The following is a 16,982-nucleotide window of genomic DNA, read 5'->3' on the forward strand; positions in this document are numbered from 1 at the left end:
GCGCGAGAGAGACGTTCCGGGGAGAGAAGGGTCCGCGCTGAGGCGGGGCTGCTCCCCCGCGCTGCCCTGCATGGCAGTCAGGCCGTGCAGCGAGGGCATGGGCTGCGCTTGGGCCGCTGCGGCCCTCAGGAGTTATCTGCTAGATAAGGGAACAGACGTTCTCTGTGTGCTGGCGCTGCTGAGGCTCCGCAAACCCCGGGGTCAGTTCTGGGCCCCTCACGCCGAGCAGGACTCTGAGGGGCTGGAGCGGGTCCAGGGCAGGGAATGGAGCTGGGAAGGGCCTGGAGCCCCTGGAGGGGCTGAGGGAGCTGTGAGGGGGCTCAGCCTGGAGCAAAGGAGGCTCAGGGGGCTCTGCACAGCTCCTGACAGGAGGGGACAGCCGGGGGATCGGGCTGTGCTCCAGGGAACAGGGACAGGAGCAGAGGGAACGGCCCGAGGCTGGGCCAGGGCAGGGGCAGGGCTGACACCAGGAAAAATCTCTTCACTGAAAGAGTGGTGAAGCATTGGAAGGGGCTGACCAGGGAAGCGGTGGAGTCATCATGGCTGGAAGTGTCCAACAACCAAGTAGGCACAGCTTTTTGCAGTGGGGTTTGGTGATTTGCCACAGGTTGGACTTGATGGTCTTGGAAGTCTTTTCTAACTTTAATTATCCTGTGACTAACAGAGCTGTACCAGGTGAGGTACAGGTGACCATGGGCAGTGGCTTGGTGGGGTTACTGATTTTGGGAGCTCTCTAAACAGAGTCTGTTTTAAAAGGAGATGGTGTTTAATTCTGCACAGGCCGCAAGGTGGAGGTTTCCACAAGTCAAGAGCCCAGGGGTAAAAAGTTTCATCTTTTATGTAGTAAAATTTAGATGAACCCACCTATCCAATACATTTTCTCTGTCTCTGACACAAGCATTTCCATGTTACAGAGAACACCACAGAGTGAATTCACTCCCCTCTGGATTTCCTGCACGTTAATTGTGATGCCATAAAGATGTTTCCACATGTAAGTTTTTATTTTCTCAATAACTTGTTAGAGTACTTCATTAAGGCATCATATTCCCAAAGAAAATACTCCAATTATTATAATAGTTCTCATTTTTGTAAGTGAGAGCAAAACAAAACTCAATATTATTATACATCTGCATGTCCCTGGGGGTTTCCATCGCTCTGCTCCTGATTCATGCCTGGGGGTGGTGAGAGGAGGAGGAGGAGGCAAATCAAGCGGGGGGTAATTTCCTAGGATACATTTGCATTTAAGAAACTTAACATTGTAGCTTGCTGCTTCTGGCATAATTAATGATCATTTCCTCGCCCTCAATGAACTCATTGAGCTGTGTCTGAGCACACATCCCAGCAGTGACAGCAGCTATTATCTTTTAAAGGTCAATGTGCTGACATTTCCTGAAAGCAAAGCCCGGTGGCCTGGGCGGAAACGCGGAGCTGCTGGCGTGGCAGGGCAGGGCAGGGAGGGGAGGGGATCAGATAAAGGCTGGGCTGTGCAAGAGGAAATGACAAACATCTGGTTCTGATGTTCTGTGCAATGCTCTGGAGCCAGAGTGTGAGCTCTGCTGACAATGCGTGGGGCAGAGAGAACATTTAGAATGCACTTTTAAAGGATATTTAAATCAGCTCTCACGCCTGAAACCCAGCATGAGAGCTGACTTTGGTTGCATTAAATCCAGGATTAGGTAACCCAGCTGAGAAAGTCATCTTTTGTCTCACCTGAAATAGGCTGTGCCAGCAGCGAGGCCAGAGGGGGCAGCAGGATGAGCTGAGGGATGGAGCATCCTGTGAGGAAAGGCTGAGAGAACTGGGGTCCTGCAGCCTGGAAAAGAGAAATTTTGGGGTCCCAATGCCTGAAGGGGCAACAAGAGAGATGGAGAGAGACAGACAAGGGCCTGGAGTGACAGGACACAGGGAATGGCTCCCACTGGCAGAGGGCAGGGCTGGATGGGATTTTGGGAAGAAATTCCCCCCTGTGAGGGAGGGAGGCCCTGGCACAGGGTGCCCAGAGCAGCTGGGGCTGCCCTGGATCCCTGGAGGTGTCCAAGGCCAGAGCTTGGAGCAGTCTGGGATAGGGGAAGGTGTCCCTGCCCATGGCAGGGGATTGGAAATAAATGATCTTTAGAGTCCCTTCCAACCCAAACCACTCCAATTCTGTGATTCCCTGATCCTTCCCACAGCCATTAATATCCAACCTGGAATCCCCAGATAAAGCCCAGCGATTAAATTTGTCCTTTTTTAACTTTACAATTAAATGTTGCAGATTGTTAAATTAAAACCAAATGAATATTCCTGGGAAGAATCCTTCCCTCCCTCTGGCTCTGCTGCTGTGTAAAACCTTGGGGGATTACAGAGCTCGTTGTCACTTGTTATTTGGTGGCAGAAGGAAATGGGACATCTCTCAGTAATAGATTTAAATCTTTTAATGCTGCTTTGGCACAGTCCTGGAGGCTCAGTGAGGGCAAGGCTTTTATTAATAGAACCTCTTGAAATGCTGCTTTTCACCCACGGAGGAGCTGGCACAGTTCAGAGCCTCCTTCCAAAGCCTCAGCGTGGTTTCAGTCCTGCATGCTGCAGGAAAAGTCATCTCCAGTCACATGCTGGGGACATGATTCATGCAGATCTGCCCAAGGGAAGGCAGGAGTGGCAAGTGCAGCTGCCAGCACTGTCACCAGATCTCAGCTCTGTCAGGCCCACGGTGCTCCCTGGAACATCTGTGTTTGGGAGGATTTCTTGTTAGCACATCCTTAACAGAGAAAATGGGAAAATGTTGGGTTTTGCTTGGTTTGGGGCAGCTTTTACCCCATTGCAGTGACTGCATGGGGAGTTCTCATGTTTAATGTGATATTATTAACAAAAAATCTGTGTATAACTGGTACTGCAAGGGTGACACTGAGTTGTCAGAGTTTAGATGTCACAGAACTTCTTAAAAACCAAGCTGTACTGATATTTTTAAGGTGTCTTGAAGCAGTCCCTTGCATGAGAAATGTGAGGAATGTGCCATTGTAAGCTCCAGTGTTGTATTCACAAGGCTTTTCTATTTTTTCTGTCACTTTGACTAAAATGGCAAGCTATTATTGGGGAAAAATGACATTTTTTTTTAAGTCATGTGTACAAGTTCAGAGCATATCTAAAGCTTGTCAAGGAGCATAAGCATTTCTGAAAAACGTTGACCTGATTTTGAATTAAAATATGGTGTCAGGGCAAATCCAGAAGTTGGGCTGTGTGCAGGATCTGCTCTTACTCCTGAGGCTGCCAGGACTGTGCATTCACATGACAATTACACACCATTTTTTTCTCATTTTTACCCACTTCTTGTATCTCATTTGCTCCAAAAATAGATCCTTCCTGCAGAAATTAGCAGATTGCATCCAACCCTTTGTAGGGGTAGATTTGATTTGTGCTCTGTGTTTATTTTCAGCACTTTTGTCTGTTCCTCTTTTTGGCAAAGCCCTGCCTGGTTCTTGGCCCTGGGTGCTCTTACATAAACTCTCCTGAAGCCTTGCTCAGGTCTGCACTGCTGGGTTTTCTTTTAATGTGATCTGGTTAAAAGCTTTCAGTTCTTGCAATCTGTGATTATTATTTTATATATTTATATATTCTACTCACAGCCTAGAGAAAATAATAGTGGCATCTAGGAGCTCGCTGGAAGTGGATTTTAAAATAATAAATATTTTTTGAATTAAATATTTTTTATAATTAATACTTACTATATTATATATTATATATTATATATTATATATTATATATTATATATTATATATTATATATTATATATTATATTTTTATTTATATTACTTTATATATAAAAGATATAATATTTACATTATATATAAAATATATGTTACATATAAATATTTCTATTATATAAATATATCAATATTTAATATATAATTAAATATTTTATTGATAATAATAAAAATAATAAATATTTTAAAATAATACATATTTTCACTAAGGGGTTTGGTAGAATAGAACTGATAGAGTGTGGATTTGGTTTGGTGTTAGGGGGAAATTCTTTACTCATAGGTGGGCACAGGGTGCCCAGGGAAGCTGTGGCTGCCCCCGGATCCCTGGCAGTGCCCAGGCCAGGACAGGGCCTGGAGCGGCCTGGGGCAGTGGGAGGTGTCCCTGCCATGGCAGGGGTGGCACCGGAGGCTCCACAGAGGGGCAATCCACGGCCTCCCTGGGCAGCTCCAGTGCTCTGCACCCTGCATGGAGAGCAGCTCTTCCTCATGCTGAGCTGGAACTTCTTGTTTTCATTTATGGCCATTCCTCTTCATGCTGTCACTGGGCACCACCAGAAAGAGCCTGGCACCATCCTCCTGGCACCGCTTGGAGGAGCTGGCATGGATGGATGAGAACCCCTCTCAGTGTCCTGTGCTGCACACAGCTCCCACAGCCTCGGCTCCCACCGCTGCCACCCTCGGCTCCCATCGGTGCCACCCTCGGTGCCCCCGCGTGTCCCGGCCCCGCTCGGGGCATTTCCGCGCCCCCTCGGCCCCGCCGTGTCCTCTGCTCCCATTGGTCGCTCCCGCTCGCCGTCGGGGCGCAGCAGCCAATAGGCGCGCGGCGTGGCTGCGCGGCAGCCAATGGCGTGCGGCGCGGCGGCAGGGCCCGCCCTCCGAGCGGCGGCCCGGCGGGGTCGTTGCGGGGCGGGGGTGACGCGGTGCTGGAGCGGCGGGAGCGGCCATGAAGGTGAGGGGGGGGCCGTGAAGGTGAGGGGCGCGGCCGGCTGGGACAGCGCCTCTGCCTTGGCCAGCAAGGGAGGGAGGAAGGAGGAGGGGGCGAAACGGGGAGGGTAACGGGGCCGGGAGCCCGGCGGGATGTCCGGGCCGGGCCGCCCCTCCCGGCTCGCCTCAGGCCGCGGCCGCCGTCCCGGCGCGCTGTGAGGGGAGCCCGGGCTGAGGCCGAGCCGAGGGGCCCGCGCTGAGTCAGCGGCCGGGCAGGGCCGGGCCGGGCCCGTGAGGGGCTCAGCGGCGGCTCCCGCAGCCCCGGTCCCTCCCTGAGGCGCCGCGTCCCGCCCGGGGCTCTTGAGCCGTCCCGGAAAAGCTTTGCTTCGTCCAAAGGTGGATGCACAGAGGAAGTTTCAGTTTAAATGATTACAAATAAATCCCTCCCATCGCTCTCGTGTCGTTCTGCGGCTTGGGTAGCACACCCGGGTTGTACAGGTGTGTCAGGAGCAGCAGGTGAAATCCCTGCCAGGTAACAACACCCTTAAAGCTGAAAACGCAGCAGAGAAGTTGAACGCAGGATTTTGCTCCTTTGAGATGCACATAAGGTATGGGGAGGGACGATACCGATGGCAGCTTGTCCATGAAGTGGAGACTGAAGGTTTTGGTGCAGAAATTGGGAATGTTTTGATCAATTCTCAAGGGAGGGATTATTTGTTTTAGCGTGTTTAATTTGTGTGTTGTGTTGGTGCTTTTCAGCACGGTGCCATTTCTTCTGCAGAGCAATATGGAGAGTCTAGACACCGTAATTCAATTATCAGTTAATGACCTGAGGGCGCAGAAGGAATCCACAGGTGACGTGGGTTAAGGAGAAAATGTATGCCCACGTAGCCCTGCCTTTCACCTTGAGTGGGTGGTTGGCAGCAAGATAAAGAGATTTTCTGTTTGATATCAACAACTTCAGTGTGTCCAAAACGAGTAACAAAAAGTTCCTAAAAATGTATATGTTTGGTGCTGACAGTGATGTCTGAACAGTTGTTACAGGCTCTGGAATGAAATAAGTCCAAGAAGCAGGTGTGAAACTCAGGCCAGGGTTGTGGGATCAGATGTCTCATGTCCTTTTGGTCATTGTGTGTCCTGCTGCTGCTGCTGTGACCCCGGGAGTTGTGGAAAATGGAAGTTGAATTTTGACAGATCCGTTTGGTTCATTATTTTATTTTTCTGTTATTTATATGTGGCTGCTTTAAAATGTTTTAGATACTAATTAGCTCCTCAGTTTTGAAGAAGAGGTGATGAGTGAGAGGAATGATTGTGTTACAGCTTTCCCCTAAGATGAGAGGAGGTATTTTTCAGAAGTTCCAAGTTTTAAACTCAGAGCTCTGCTGGACTGTCATTGGTTTTCAGGAAGTATTTCTGGAAAGTTAATTCCTCTTGCCTAATAAACCAGGATAATTAGTTTTTGTCCAGGGAAAATTAATATTAATGCATTTCCACAGTGCTTATAATGGAGAAGTATAAAAGAAGCTTTGCTTTGGGGCTGGGGTGAGCATTGTGAGCTCCCTGGAGTCAGGGAAGGGCTGGGGAGCTCTCCTGGGGTGCCCAGGGCACCGAGGGCTCTCCCTGCACCAGTGTGAGTTCTGCTCTTGAAATACCCACAATGATGAGTGGGTTTAACATTTCATTAGAATGTATATTTGGTGTTGTAACTGAAGCTCCTGTTCGTACCTTCTGTGCTCTGTGGTTGGAAAGGAGACATTCTGGCCCATCCCCATTGTTCTGGCATGAAGTTCCCACAATTGTAAGAGGATTGTGTTCAGTTCAGGGCAAATGGGCAACTTCACCTCGAAATTAGTGTAGGAATCTAGAAATGTCATCTAGAAATTACACCGGGAATTAAAGCACCACGTTACAGAGCTGAAGTCTGTGTGTTCTGGTTGGTTGGGGTTTTACAGCAAGATTTAAAAGTCTCAAAAGCAATTATTTGAAAAAGAGAACAGCTGTTAAAGAAAAAAGTATGAAAAAATAATTGTATATAAAGGAAGTTGTACCCCTCAGTTTCCTTTCAGTGGTTCTGTTTGCCCCTCGTGTTTTTTCCAGCAGGTCTCAGGGAGCCACCTGACAGTGATTAAACTTGTGACCTGCCCAGCTTGGAGTCCAAATTCCACCTTTTAGTAGAATATGAGCTTTTGATAGGGAATCAAGTGCCTCGGGCTTCCAGGGATAAAAAGCAGCACTTTGTTTATGTGTTCAGAATTTCCACTGTTTTATGTGACTCAAAACTGAAATACAATCAGTAGAAAATAAGTTTAGTTAGATTTATTTTAACTTTTGTTAGACATTCAGTAAGGCAACAAAACGAGGTTCAGGGAGATCTTGAAAAATGTTTCCTTGTCAGTGAAACCAGACTGTAATTACCTTCAAGTTTGAAAGCCAGGAATGTTATTTGAGAGAGAGTTTTGTTGTGAGTCACGCAGAGCTGGGTGAGCTCTGGAGCAGATCCTGCAGGGACACTTGTGCATTAATCACGAGAAGTTTTCTGCTGTTTGTGCCTGTCCCCTCACCTGCCATGGGCTGTCAGCCACTTCTTCTTGCTCTGCTGTTGCATCACTGCTCAAATGCTGCCTCTGTCTGTGGGGATTCTCCAGCAGGGGAGTGTGAGTGTGAGCTCCCTGTCCTGCACAGACAAACCTGTCCCAGTGTGAGCTCCCTGTGCTGCACAGACAGACCTGTCCCAGTGTGAGCTCCCTGTGCTGCACAGACAGACCTGTCCAGTGTGAGCTCCCTGTCCTGCCAGGGCAAACCTGTCCCAGTGTGAGCTCCCTGTGCTGCACAGACAAACCTGTCCCAGTGTGAGCTCCCTGTGCTGCACAGACAGACCTGTCCCAGTGTGAGCTCCCTGTGCTGCACAGACAAACCTGTCCCAGTGTGAGCTCCCTGTCCTGCACAGACAGACCTGTCCCCCTGTGAGCTCCCTGTCCTGCACAGACAAACCTGTCCCAGTGTGAGCTCCCTGTCCTGCACAGACAGACCTGTCCAGTGTGAGCTCCCTGTGCTGCACAGACAGACCTGTCCCAGTGTGAGCTCCCTGTCCTGCACAGACAAACCTGTCCCAGTGTGAGCTCCCTGTGCTGCACAGACAGACCTGTCCCAGTGTGAGCTCCCTGTCCTGCCAGGGCAAACCTGTCCCAGTGTGAGCTCCCTGTCCTGCCAGGGCAAACCTGTCCCAGTGTGAGCTCCCTGTGCTGCACAGACAGACCTGTCCAGTGTGAGCTATTTATCCTGCACAGACAAACCTGTCCCACTGTGAGCTCCCTGTCCTGCACAGACAGACCTGTCCAGTGTGAGCTCCCTGTCCTGCACAGACAAACCTGTCCCAGTGTGAGCTCCCTGTGCTGCACAGACAAACCTGTCCCAGTGTGAGCTCCCTGTGCTGCACAGACAAACCTGTCCCAGTGTGAGCTCCCTGTCCTGCCAGGGCAAACCTGTCCAGTGTGAGCTCCCTGTGCTGCACAGACAAACCTGTCCCAGTGTGAGCTCCCTGTGCTGCACAGACAAACCTGTCCCAGTGTGAGCTCCCTGTCCTGCCAGGGCAAACCTGTCCAGTGTGAGCTCCCTGTCCTGCACAGACAAACCTGTCCCAGTGTGAGCTCCCTGTGCTGCACAGACAAACCTGTCCCCACTGTGAGCTATTTATCCTGCACAGACAAACCTGTCCCAGTGTGAGCTCCCTGTCCTGCCAGGGCAAACCTGTCCCAGTGTGAGCTCCCTGTCCTGCCAGGGCAAACCTGTCCCACTCTGGATTTCAGCTGTTGTGGAGCTGCTCTGGCCCACCCTGACCGTGCTGGGATCCCTGGCTCTGGGATTGGCACCCCGTGCTCTGGGGTGGTGACAGATGGAGTGAAGCAGCTCCTCACAGCAGCTCCCATCTGATGGGGCTCCACATCCTGACCCTCTGTGCTGCTCTGTGCTGTTTGCAGGCGGGAGCTACTTCCATGTGGGCTTCCTGCTGCGGGCTGCTGAATGAAGTCATGGGCACGGGGGCAGTGCGTGGCCAGCAGGCTGGCTTTGGGGGAGGTGCTGGTCCCTTCAGGTTCACACCAAGCACGGGCTTCTCAGCTTATCCAGCTCCTGCTGCAGCCAGCACCAACATCGTCTGCAAGGCCTGTGGACTTTCCTTCTCAGTTTTCAGGAAAAAAGTGAGTATGTTTCCTATTGCACTGGATTTTTACACTTCTGAACTCATCTGTGGCATACTGGGAGATGAGTGTTTTTCTCAGAAACCTGGGGCACATACAGGCCTCAGGGAGGGAGGAATGCCTTATTCTGAGGTCACAAAAAACTATTGTCAACCAGGATTAGGAGTTAGTAAGTCTGATGTTCATTAGTCAGCAACACGTTGGATCTGGGCTGGCCTGGAAATTAATGGGCTCTGATTTGTAAGATAAATGTGTTACCTTCAGAATCTTGAACAAAAAGCAAATTAAGTTTTGAAGATGGGTCCAAACAGTGCTTGAGTACTGGAGTGAACAAACTGGGTGATGAAAAGTTAAAAACTCACAGTACAGTATTAGAGTTTTTCTGGAAGTTCTCATGCAGTTCTGGGTGTTTCCTGACCAGCTTTAGTTCTGCTCAAGGCTGTTGTGCTCCAGCAGCCTCTTCCTTCTTTGGGAGGCAGGTTGGTGTGTTAATGCAGATAAATAAAACTGAGATTATTTTATTATTTCTGTGTATCACAGCTGTCCAGGATTGCTATTTTGCCCCCTCAGTGACCGAATCCTCTGCAGCTCTTTCAGATGAAGCCTCTGCCCTCAGTTTGTGTTGTTTTCCCTTTATGTGTCCTGTTCACATGGCAAGGCTTCATTGAATGAAGTGTTGTGTGGGGAGGTTTCTGAAGCCAATATTAATTTGTAATCCTGAAAACCTTGAGGAGTTTGGGTTTGCTCACAGCAGCTGGAATCTGACAGCCTTGCCTATTCCATCTTTTGTGTATTGTGAGTCCTTTGAACAGAGCTCTCTTCAGAAGTGACATCTGGGCTTTGGGAGTGTTTCCCTCCCATGTGATTCATCACATGTGAGGTGACTTTGACTTCTTGCAATCACTTGAGGAAGCAGGAGGTTCTCTAAAGTTTGGGGTTTTCCTGTTGTTTTACACACATGAAAGGAGCAGTGACAGTATATTCAGAAGTACTTTAACAGACCATAAAATTAGTTTTAGTTTTGTTTGTTGTCTAAACTACAACTTGAGTACTTTATTACTCAAGTAAAACCTCACTAAAACCTCAAATCAGCTTCAGTACTGCCAGAAGAGCGAGGGACTCCCTTGGAACACTTGCAAAACTGACAGGGCAGTTGTCTGTGTTTAAATCTTTAAAGTTCTGTCTGTCACAACTGCCAGTGGAAGAGCTGATAGGAAATTCTGTAGCCTGGAGAAGGAGAGAGCAGGGCCTGGGTTTGTTTCCTGTGAGCCAGAGCTGAATGGTTCCCTCCTTTCCCCTCAGCACGTGTGCTGTGACTGCAAAAAGGATTTTTGCTCAGTTTGTTCAGTCCTACAAGAGAATCTCAGGAGATGTTCCACCTGTCACCTGCTGCAAGAAACGGCCTTCCAGCGGCCTCAGCTGATGAGACTGAAAGTGAAGGATCTGCGGCAGTACCTGCTCCTCAGGAACATCCCCACGGACACCTGCAGGGAGAAGGAGGACCTGGTGGAGCTGGTGCTGTGCCACCACGGGCTGGGGACAGAGCAGGACATGGACGCTGGCAGCCTGCGCTCGGCGCGCTCCCAGAGCTCGGCCTTCTTCAGCCACCCCTTCTCCGGCTCCGTGGGCAGCCCAGGAGAGCTGCCCAGCAGGAGGGGCAGCACAGGGAGTGCAGCACCTGCACGGGTACAGTGCTTAACGTGGTTCATGCTTTGCTTTAGTTTAGATATTGTCTTTAATAGTTATGTATCCATTGAAAATAAACCACCAATTGGTACAGTTTGGAGGGACAGGAAAAATGCCTTTTGTACCCTGCATCTGAAAGCTGGAGATAATTAGCAAAGGTTCCTGGTTCATGTCAGAAGTGACTTAAACCTGGAATGATTAGTAGCAGCTGGAACTTCAAAATGTCATTTCATTGTCACCTGAGATCACCTTGGAAGGAAGGAAAGTGTTTTATAAGGGAATAACATGGGTTTTTATCCTGATGAGTTTCATTTTGTACACAGGGACAAACTGAAACATCTGTAAATAATGAAGAAGAAGAAAGTGCAGAAGAGCAGGTGAGATATCCAAAGAATGGATTTTTGGCATGTGACACCATAAAGTGTTTTTATCTCTGCCAACATTCGGCCTCGTGCTCTGGTTGTTCCAGAGTTTGCTGTGTCTGGCAGTGAATGTCTGCACACGCTGGCTTCAGAAAGAATGGAGCTTTAGCCAAGCTGCTGCAGCTTCGGGTGCTCTGAAGTAGCCAGGGCAGTTAAAGCCTCCCTCGTGCTGTGTTTCAGACCCCGGGGCTGGGCAGGAAGAGAGCCAGGGCCTCCCTGTCCGACATCTCCAGCCTGGAGGACATCGAAGGGATGAGCGTGCGGCAGCTGAAGGAAATCCTCGCCTGCAACTTTGTCAACTACTCAGGATGCTGTGAAAAATGGGAGCTTGTGGAAAAAGTGAGCAGACTGTACAGAGAGAATGAGGAGAACCACAAGACACGTAGGTTTATCTTTATGTCTTCTTTCTTAGGACTACTGAGTTTGTGGTTTCTGGTTTGGTTCTGCCAGTGGAAGAACTTGGTTCTGACCTCTGTCTGCTCTGCTGGAACACCTGGAAAATGTGTTTTAACAATGCAGGGTGCCCCTAGAGAGTAGCTGAGCATGGCTGTAGTGATTAAACAAAGCTTTCCAGGATTGTGCTGGTTTTTGAGACTTTCCTGCAAAGCTTGGAGAGCTCAGCTTTCACAGTGAGGCTGAAATTGCTCAACTGAGAACTGGTTCCTCAGAGAACTGGAACTTGGCACCTCCCTGTGCTTTGCTGGGTTTCACAGGGCTTTAGCCAGAGCTGCTCTGTAGCTGTGCAGGTCAGGTCAGGTCTGGTACTGCAGAATTAAAATCTACAGTGACAAAAGTCCAAGGGCTTTGCTCTCAGTCCACATTTTCATAAGGTGGTTCTGTGGCTGCTGCTCTGCCCTCTGTTCCACGCAGCAGTTGGAGTCTTTCACTTGTGTAATTTGTCCTCAGACCAATTCTTGCTCACACAAAACTTGGGAAAAAACCTGTAAACTTAAGGTTTATTTTTTTTGCCATGATCTGATGGAATGTTCAGTTGTTGATGGGGATGGTGACTACATGCAATGAAACTTGACAGGTTTTATTCACTTCTGCCACCTTTATGGCCTACTTAAGGCTTCTGCTTCTTAGTGTGCTTTATTATTGTTGTGTTTAATCTTCTGAGGAAAGTGTTCTGCCAGGCACTGAGCTCTGACACAGAAAAGCAACATGCTCTGAATTTTAATCCAGCACATTATTGTGCAGTCATTACATTCTGAATTGAGAACAGTTTGAGTTTAAAGAATGAAGCCAAATATTGGATGTTCACTTGAGGGGCTTTCTAGTTCTGATTTCTTTGCTTCTTTGTGAAGGAAAACAAATTAATTCATACTGGGGGTTAAAAAAGTTGATGTGAGGGGACGGAGCATGGCTGGGCTGGAGCTGCCCTGGCTGTGCAGGGCCCAGAGCCGTGACCTCCCTCTGTGTTGTTTGCAGAGGGGGAGAGGATGCAGCTGAACGAGGACGACGACAGCCTGTGCCGGATCTGCATGGACGCCGTGATCGACTGCGTGCTGCTGGAGTGCGGCCACATGGTCACCTGCACCAAGTGCGGCAAGAGGATGAGCGAGTGCCCCATCTGCCGGCAGTACGTCGTGCGGGCCGTGCACGTCTTCAAATCCTAACGCAGCCCTCCCCCGTGCCCCGGGCAGGGCTCCTGTGGGCAGGGCTCCTGTGGGCAGGGCTGAGCGCTGCGCCCTGGGCACTGCAGCTTTCTCGTGTTGGTTAAACTCGGCCTTTTCAACATCCTCATGTAGAAGTTGGTGAAAGGTTTTCCAAGCAGCTCCTGCAGCGCAGGGCTGGGCAGGCCCAGGTGCTGCCCCACTGACCTTACAGCCCCACAGATTGTTGGAGTCAAACTGTTTACAGCAGTTCTTGCTCTCTTCTGAAGAATCTCACCTGTCCTTATGCATTCAGCACTCGGCAAGTGGTCAGCAAACACCTCTGCTTGAGCCTGTTAGCCTGTGGTGTTGTCTAGTGCATTAGAAGCAATGAATATATCAGTTGATTATTCAGCTTTTCCCTAACGATAGAATGTATCTGTTCGAGGGCCCGGCTGCCCGCTGGCTCGGACACAGCTTAGGAAGCACTGCCATGAACTGTTCCCGCACTGAAGCCCTTAAGCAATCTTGCTTTGTGCTGATTGCTCCCTCTGAATGTCTGTCATGACACGTGTGCTGTCTTGGCTGTTCTCTGTCAGTGTACAAAGCACTCCATCACTCTGCAGGGCTCAGGGGCCGCGCTGGGCTCTGCCTGGTGGCCTCCAAAAACCAGTAACTGAGTGGTTTTTAGTTTAGGAATAAACTATTTTTGTAAGAAAGGTTACTCTGGTAAACCATGTTAGCGTGGTCCTTAATCCGCTCATGCCTGTTGTAACTATGAACCTGTGATGATTGTACTCCATGTGCCGACAGCCTGATGTTACTGTGAATCCTGCCCAGGGGCACCAGCTCCGTGCTGCTAACGTGGAATGTACAGCGTTCCTGACCTTAACTGGGGAGGGGAGGCAGGAGCAGGGTCAGCTTTTGTTTCAATTCTCTGTTCATGGACTTTCACCCAAAGCCAAGTCACCCAAACCAGCATCCCAGTATTGCTGCCAGCCCTGGGCCCAGGGTCAGGCTGAGCTTTGTGCCATGAGCTGGGGCCCAGCTCCTCTCAGAGCAGGAGCTGTCAGGGGCCCTGTGGGATGGCTGTGAGCAGTGACCTGGGGGAGGGAGCAGCAAGAGGAGGAGCCTTGGACCAAGCATGGCCACAACTGGGATTGGTGGAACTCACTGTAAAAAAGAGGTGAGGAAGGACCGTGTGTGTCCAGCTACTCTTTAAGCAGAGTTGGTTAAATGTACAGTTTCTTCTTTGATTTCCCATGTGGCAGCAAAGTTCCAGAGCCAAGGCTGTGCTGGCTGAGGGTGCAGGACCTGAGAACTGGACCTGTGCTGCACTGGCACCTGCTCTTATTTTTGTGAATCCTTAAGCTGGTTTGGAAGAGAGAAAGCAGCTCCTCCTCACACAAAACACAGCTCCAAGCTCTACTGGGTATTTTTCAGAAGGGAGCAAACCTCTCAATGGCTTTATTTTTTAGAAGTAACTTTTTAAAGGTACTTAATTCCTGGAGTCTGTCCAGAGGGGAGGCTAATGAAGACAGACATGCCCTCGGTGTTATTTCCATGCTGCTCATTAGCACTCGGACTCAATAAAGATGGGTGATGGGCTCTCTCAGCCTCTGTCTCTTTTCTTACGCAGCCCTGGCAGTGCTGGGGTTCCTCAGCTCCAGTGTTCGTGGTCTCAGGCTGTCAGGGTTACATCCCTGTTACATCCCTGGATGTAACAATGCCCTGGAAAACGCTCAGAGCCCCCTGCAGCCCCCCCTGCCCCGACAGAAATGCACAGAGCCAGCGCCTGTTTTTGTACAATTGTTTATACAAATTCAACAAAGGTAAAACTGCATCAGGAAGGTCTACGAAAACAACACCGTACAACAATGGCACTTATGAATGCAGAATTTTACAATCAGGAAATAACCATGTTATAAACCTTAAATGAGAACTCAACTCACACTTCAAAGAAAGAGAGACTACGTTTGACCATTTATTCTACTGCTGGACTCACTGTATAAATTAATTTTATATTGAGTACAAGAGCTCATGCTACAGAGTGAAACCCTCCTATGTGCAAAAGCTGAAATTGGAATTTTTTTAAAATTTTGAGAAAAAGGTGATTTCTATACAGATAAAAGTGTTTTACTTCAACTATAATTTACACCTTATTTCCACAACATGCTTATGTCACTTCTGAAGTATACAAAGCAGGATATAAACTTCCATTAAAACATGCTTTAAGTTGAAAGTATGAACCTACTTTTCCTGACCTGGGCACGTTTGGAGATAGATACTGCCTACGAAGTATAGGTTAAGTTCTCGCCTACCATAAGTAAAGATAAAAATTGGCAATCAAAACCGAAACACTGGTAATGCATTCAAACATTGCATAAATAATTTTTAAACAATTTTTGTACAAAAATAGTTCTGCATAATGTAAGATGTAACAAAACAAAACGTGTTAAGAAGGCAGAAATGCAGTGCGTGGTCCACTTAAATGACACCAACTTTTTTTTTTCTTGTTTTAAGAAATGAAAAGCAGAAATCAAATTTACACTACCAAGCACATGCTGTGGTACTTTAAATAACAGTATTTCTTGGAGCTCAGTCTTCTTCCAGGTGTGAACAATTATCATCGGTAACAGTCGCCTTATGAATTTGCATAAGAGCCAGTGCAGGTCATCCCAGGTGGACTGAATTAGTGGCACAAGTTGAAATTCTTAACATGGGTAGTTTCACGTTGTTCTCTCCTCAACAAGAGTTGTAAAATCCAATCGCGGCATTTTCTGATATTCCAAGTTCCCAACTGAAAATAAAATCCCTACGTGTTCTTAGTCCCTTCCCCCCCGCCCCAGTATTTACACGAGTCCTTTAACTAACTCAGTTTTTGCAGAAGTTTTTCTTCCACCTGCCCGAACTGGACGCTCACGGACATCTCTGCTATGAACTGCTCACAGCCCTCCTTCGTCACCTGCTTGCAGTACCTCAGGTCGATCTGGCAGATGTTCCCACAACGTTTGAAGTAAGACAGGCACTGGTCAGTGACCTTATTGCAGTCTGGGGAGAGCAGAGGGCAGCAATTCAGCACTGATTTTTTCCTGCAGCACGAGCAATCCCCACCAGCTCCGTCCCCATCCCCCAGCTGTTGTGTAACCCAAGGGATCACGGCAGGCAGCCCAGATGTGCAGAAAATCCCCGGGAGGATGAGTGTGGACACAGCAGCTCCTGGCAGCGGCGGGGCCATGGCCACCGGCAGCACAGGGAGGCAGCAGCTGCTGCCAGGGAGCCCCAGCAGGAGCGGGGCAGGGCTGGCTCGCTCCCCCCACAGCTCCGGGCCCTGCTTCCCTCCCCACAGCCCTTACCTGATAAATTAATTTCCGTTAACGAGTCCCGCGTGGTGGTTCCGACGGCGGTCAGCAGGTTAATAGACTGATCTGTCACGTGGTTACAGTAACTGAGATTGAGTTTGGAGAGCAGGGGCATGTGCCTGATGATGAGCCGCAGCGACGCGTCCGTGATGTCCAGCCCGGCCAGGCGCAGCTCCACGATGTTCCGTAGCTTGCTCCGGTTGTCGATCTGACCTGCGGGGCACAGGCAATGGTCACTGCCCGAGCCCCAGCCCTGCTGCCAACACCTGCAGCCTCCGTGAATGCACCGTGACACGCAACACTGCTGCCCTGGGTCCATTGCAGACGCTTTTGCCTGTCTGGAGCTTTGGAGGGAACATCAGCAGGAACACTTGTCTATTTTTGGAACAGGCATGTGGACAAAGCCACCTCCTGATTTCAAAACAAAAGGGATGAAAGTAACTGCAGGGGCCCAGCGGAATTACAAGTCGGGAATAAGCAGTAGGCTGTGCAGTGCATGCCAGAAAGCAGATCTGATTTGCTCAAAATTTCACCTGAGCTGAAATCCGGGCGAATGTGGCATGACCCACAGAACTGCTCCTTCCCTGAATTGGAAGAAAGTGTTTCCACACTCTCTAAAGTACACCCGTGGCAGCCTGAAGAGAAGAAAGTCAGACAGAAAACCAGCACAGTGGCTCAGTGATGGTTCAGCAGCCACAGAACATCCCTGGCACCCCGGGGCTCCAGCCACGAGTGCTGCCGGTCACTGCCTCGAACTGCCCAGGGCAGCACGGCCCCAGCCCCGCCCTGGGGGCTCCTGCCCGTTTGCTCCAAGGGGTCCCAGCACAGAGCAGGCCCCGGGGCTGGCACGGGGCTCCGGCTCCTCCCGCCCTTACCTGGCCGGTTGTCCGTGGGCGGGGACAGGAGGTCTCTCATTTGTGCGTCTTTCAGTCCTTCCGCCCACTGCACGTCCAGGGTTCGCAGCAAGGGACAGCTGGAGCTACAAAGTGCCGACACTGCAATCCATGAGCACCCTGATAACAGCAGGTCCCGCAGACCTGCAGACACAGAACAGGTT

The 16,982-nt window shown here is 49.6% G+C and overlaps 2 protein-coding genes across 12 annotated transcripts in view; one reads left to right on the forward strand and one right to left on the reverse strand.

Moving 5' to 3' along the window:
* The first annotated feature begins 57 nt into the window (after positions 1–57).
* On the forward strand, positions 58–14,178 carry RNF34 (ring finger protein 34). Of its 4 annotated transcripts, XM_064727345.1 has the most exons (7): positions 58–200; positions 915–991; positions 8,642–8,860; positions 10,163–10,546; positions 10,870–10,923; positions 11,149–11,350; positions 12,400–14,178. In XM_064727345.1, the coding sequence occupies exons 2-7, from the start codon at positions 980–982 to the stop codon at positions 12,585–12,587; spliced, it is 1,059 nt and encodes a 352-aa protein (XP_064583415.1). In that variant the 5' UTR covers positions 58–200; positions 915–979; the 3' UTR covers positions 12,588–14,178. The 4 variants fall into 4 exon arrangements, with proteins under 4 accessions (XP_064583415.1, XP_064583416.1, XP_064583417.1 ...); XM_064727346.1 differs by lacking the exons at positions 58–200; positions 915–991 and adding an exon at positions 4,576–4,689; XM_064727347.1 differs by lacking the exons at positions 58–200; positions 915–991 and adding an exon at positions 4,902–5,272.
* A 180-nt stretch (positions 14,179–14,358) lies between these two features.
* The window catches only part of KDM2B (lysine demethylase 2B), a 109,291-nt gene continuing 106,667 nt past the window's right edge, over positions 14,359–16,982 (reverse strand). For all 8 annotated transcript variants that reach the window (XM_064727336.1, XM_064727335.1, XM_064727334.1 and 5 more), the window contains 3 exons: positions 16,801–16,962; positions 15,920–16,138; positions 14,359–15,614 (listed from right to left, as the gene is read on the reverse strand). In XM_064727336.1, coding sequence (XP_064583406.1) covers positions 15,433–15,614; positions 15,920–16,138; positions 16,801–16,962 — 563 coding nt within the window. In that variant the 3' untranslated portion in view covers positions 14,359–15,432. The remainder of the gene's footprint in view (positions 15,615–15,919; positions 16,139–16,800; positions 16,963–16,982) is intronic.

The sequence above is a fragment of the Zonotrichia leucophrys genome, chromosome 15, assembly GCF_028769735.1.
Source record: "Zonotrichia leucophrys gambelii isolate GWCS_2022_RI chromosome 15, RI_Zleu_2.0, whole genome shotgun sequence".
NCBI lineage: Eukaryota > Metazoa > Chordata > Aves > Passeriformes > Passerellidae > Zonotrichia > Zonotrichia leucophrys.

Excerpts from the sequence above, each read along its gene's own strand:
- RNF34 (XM_064727345.1), top strand. Across the intron at positions 10,547-10,869 it reads GGAGTGCAGCACCTGCACGG|GGACAAACTGAAACATCTGT; the intron begins GTACAGTGCTTA and ends TTTTGTACACAG. Across the intron at positions 11,351-12,399 it reads TGAGGAGAACCACAAGACAC|AGGGGGAGAGGATGCAGCTG; the intron begins GTAGGTTTATCT and ends TGTTGTTTGCAG.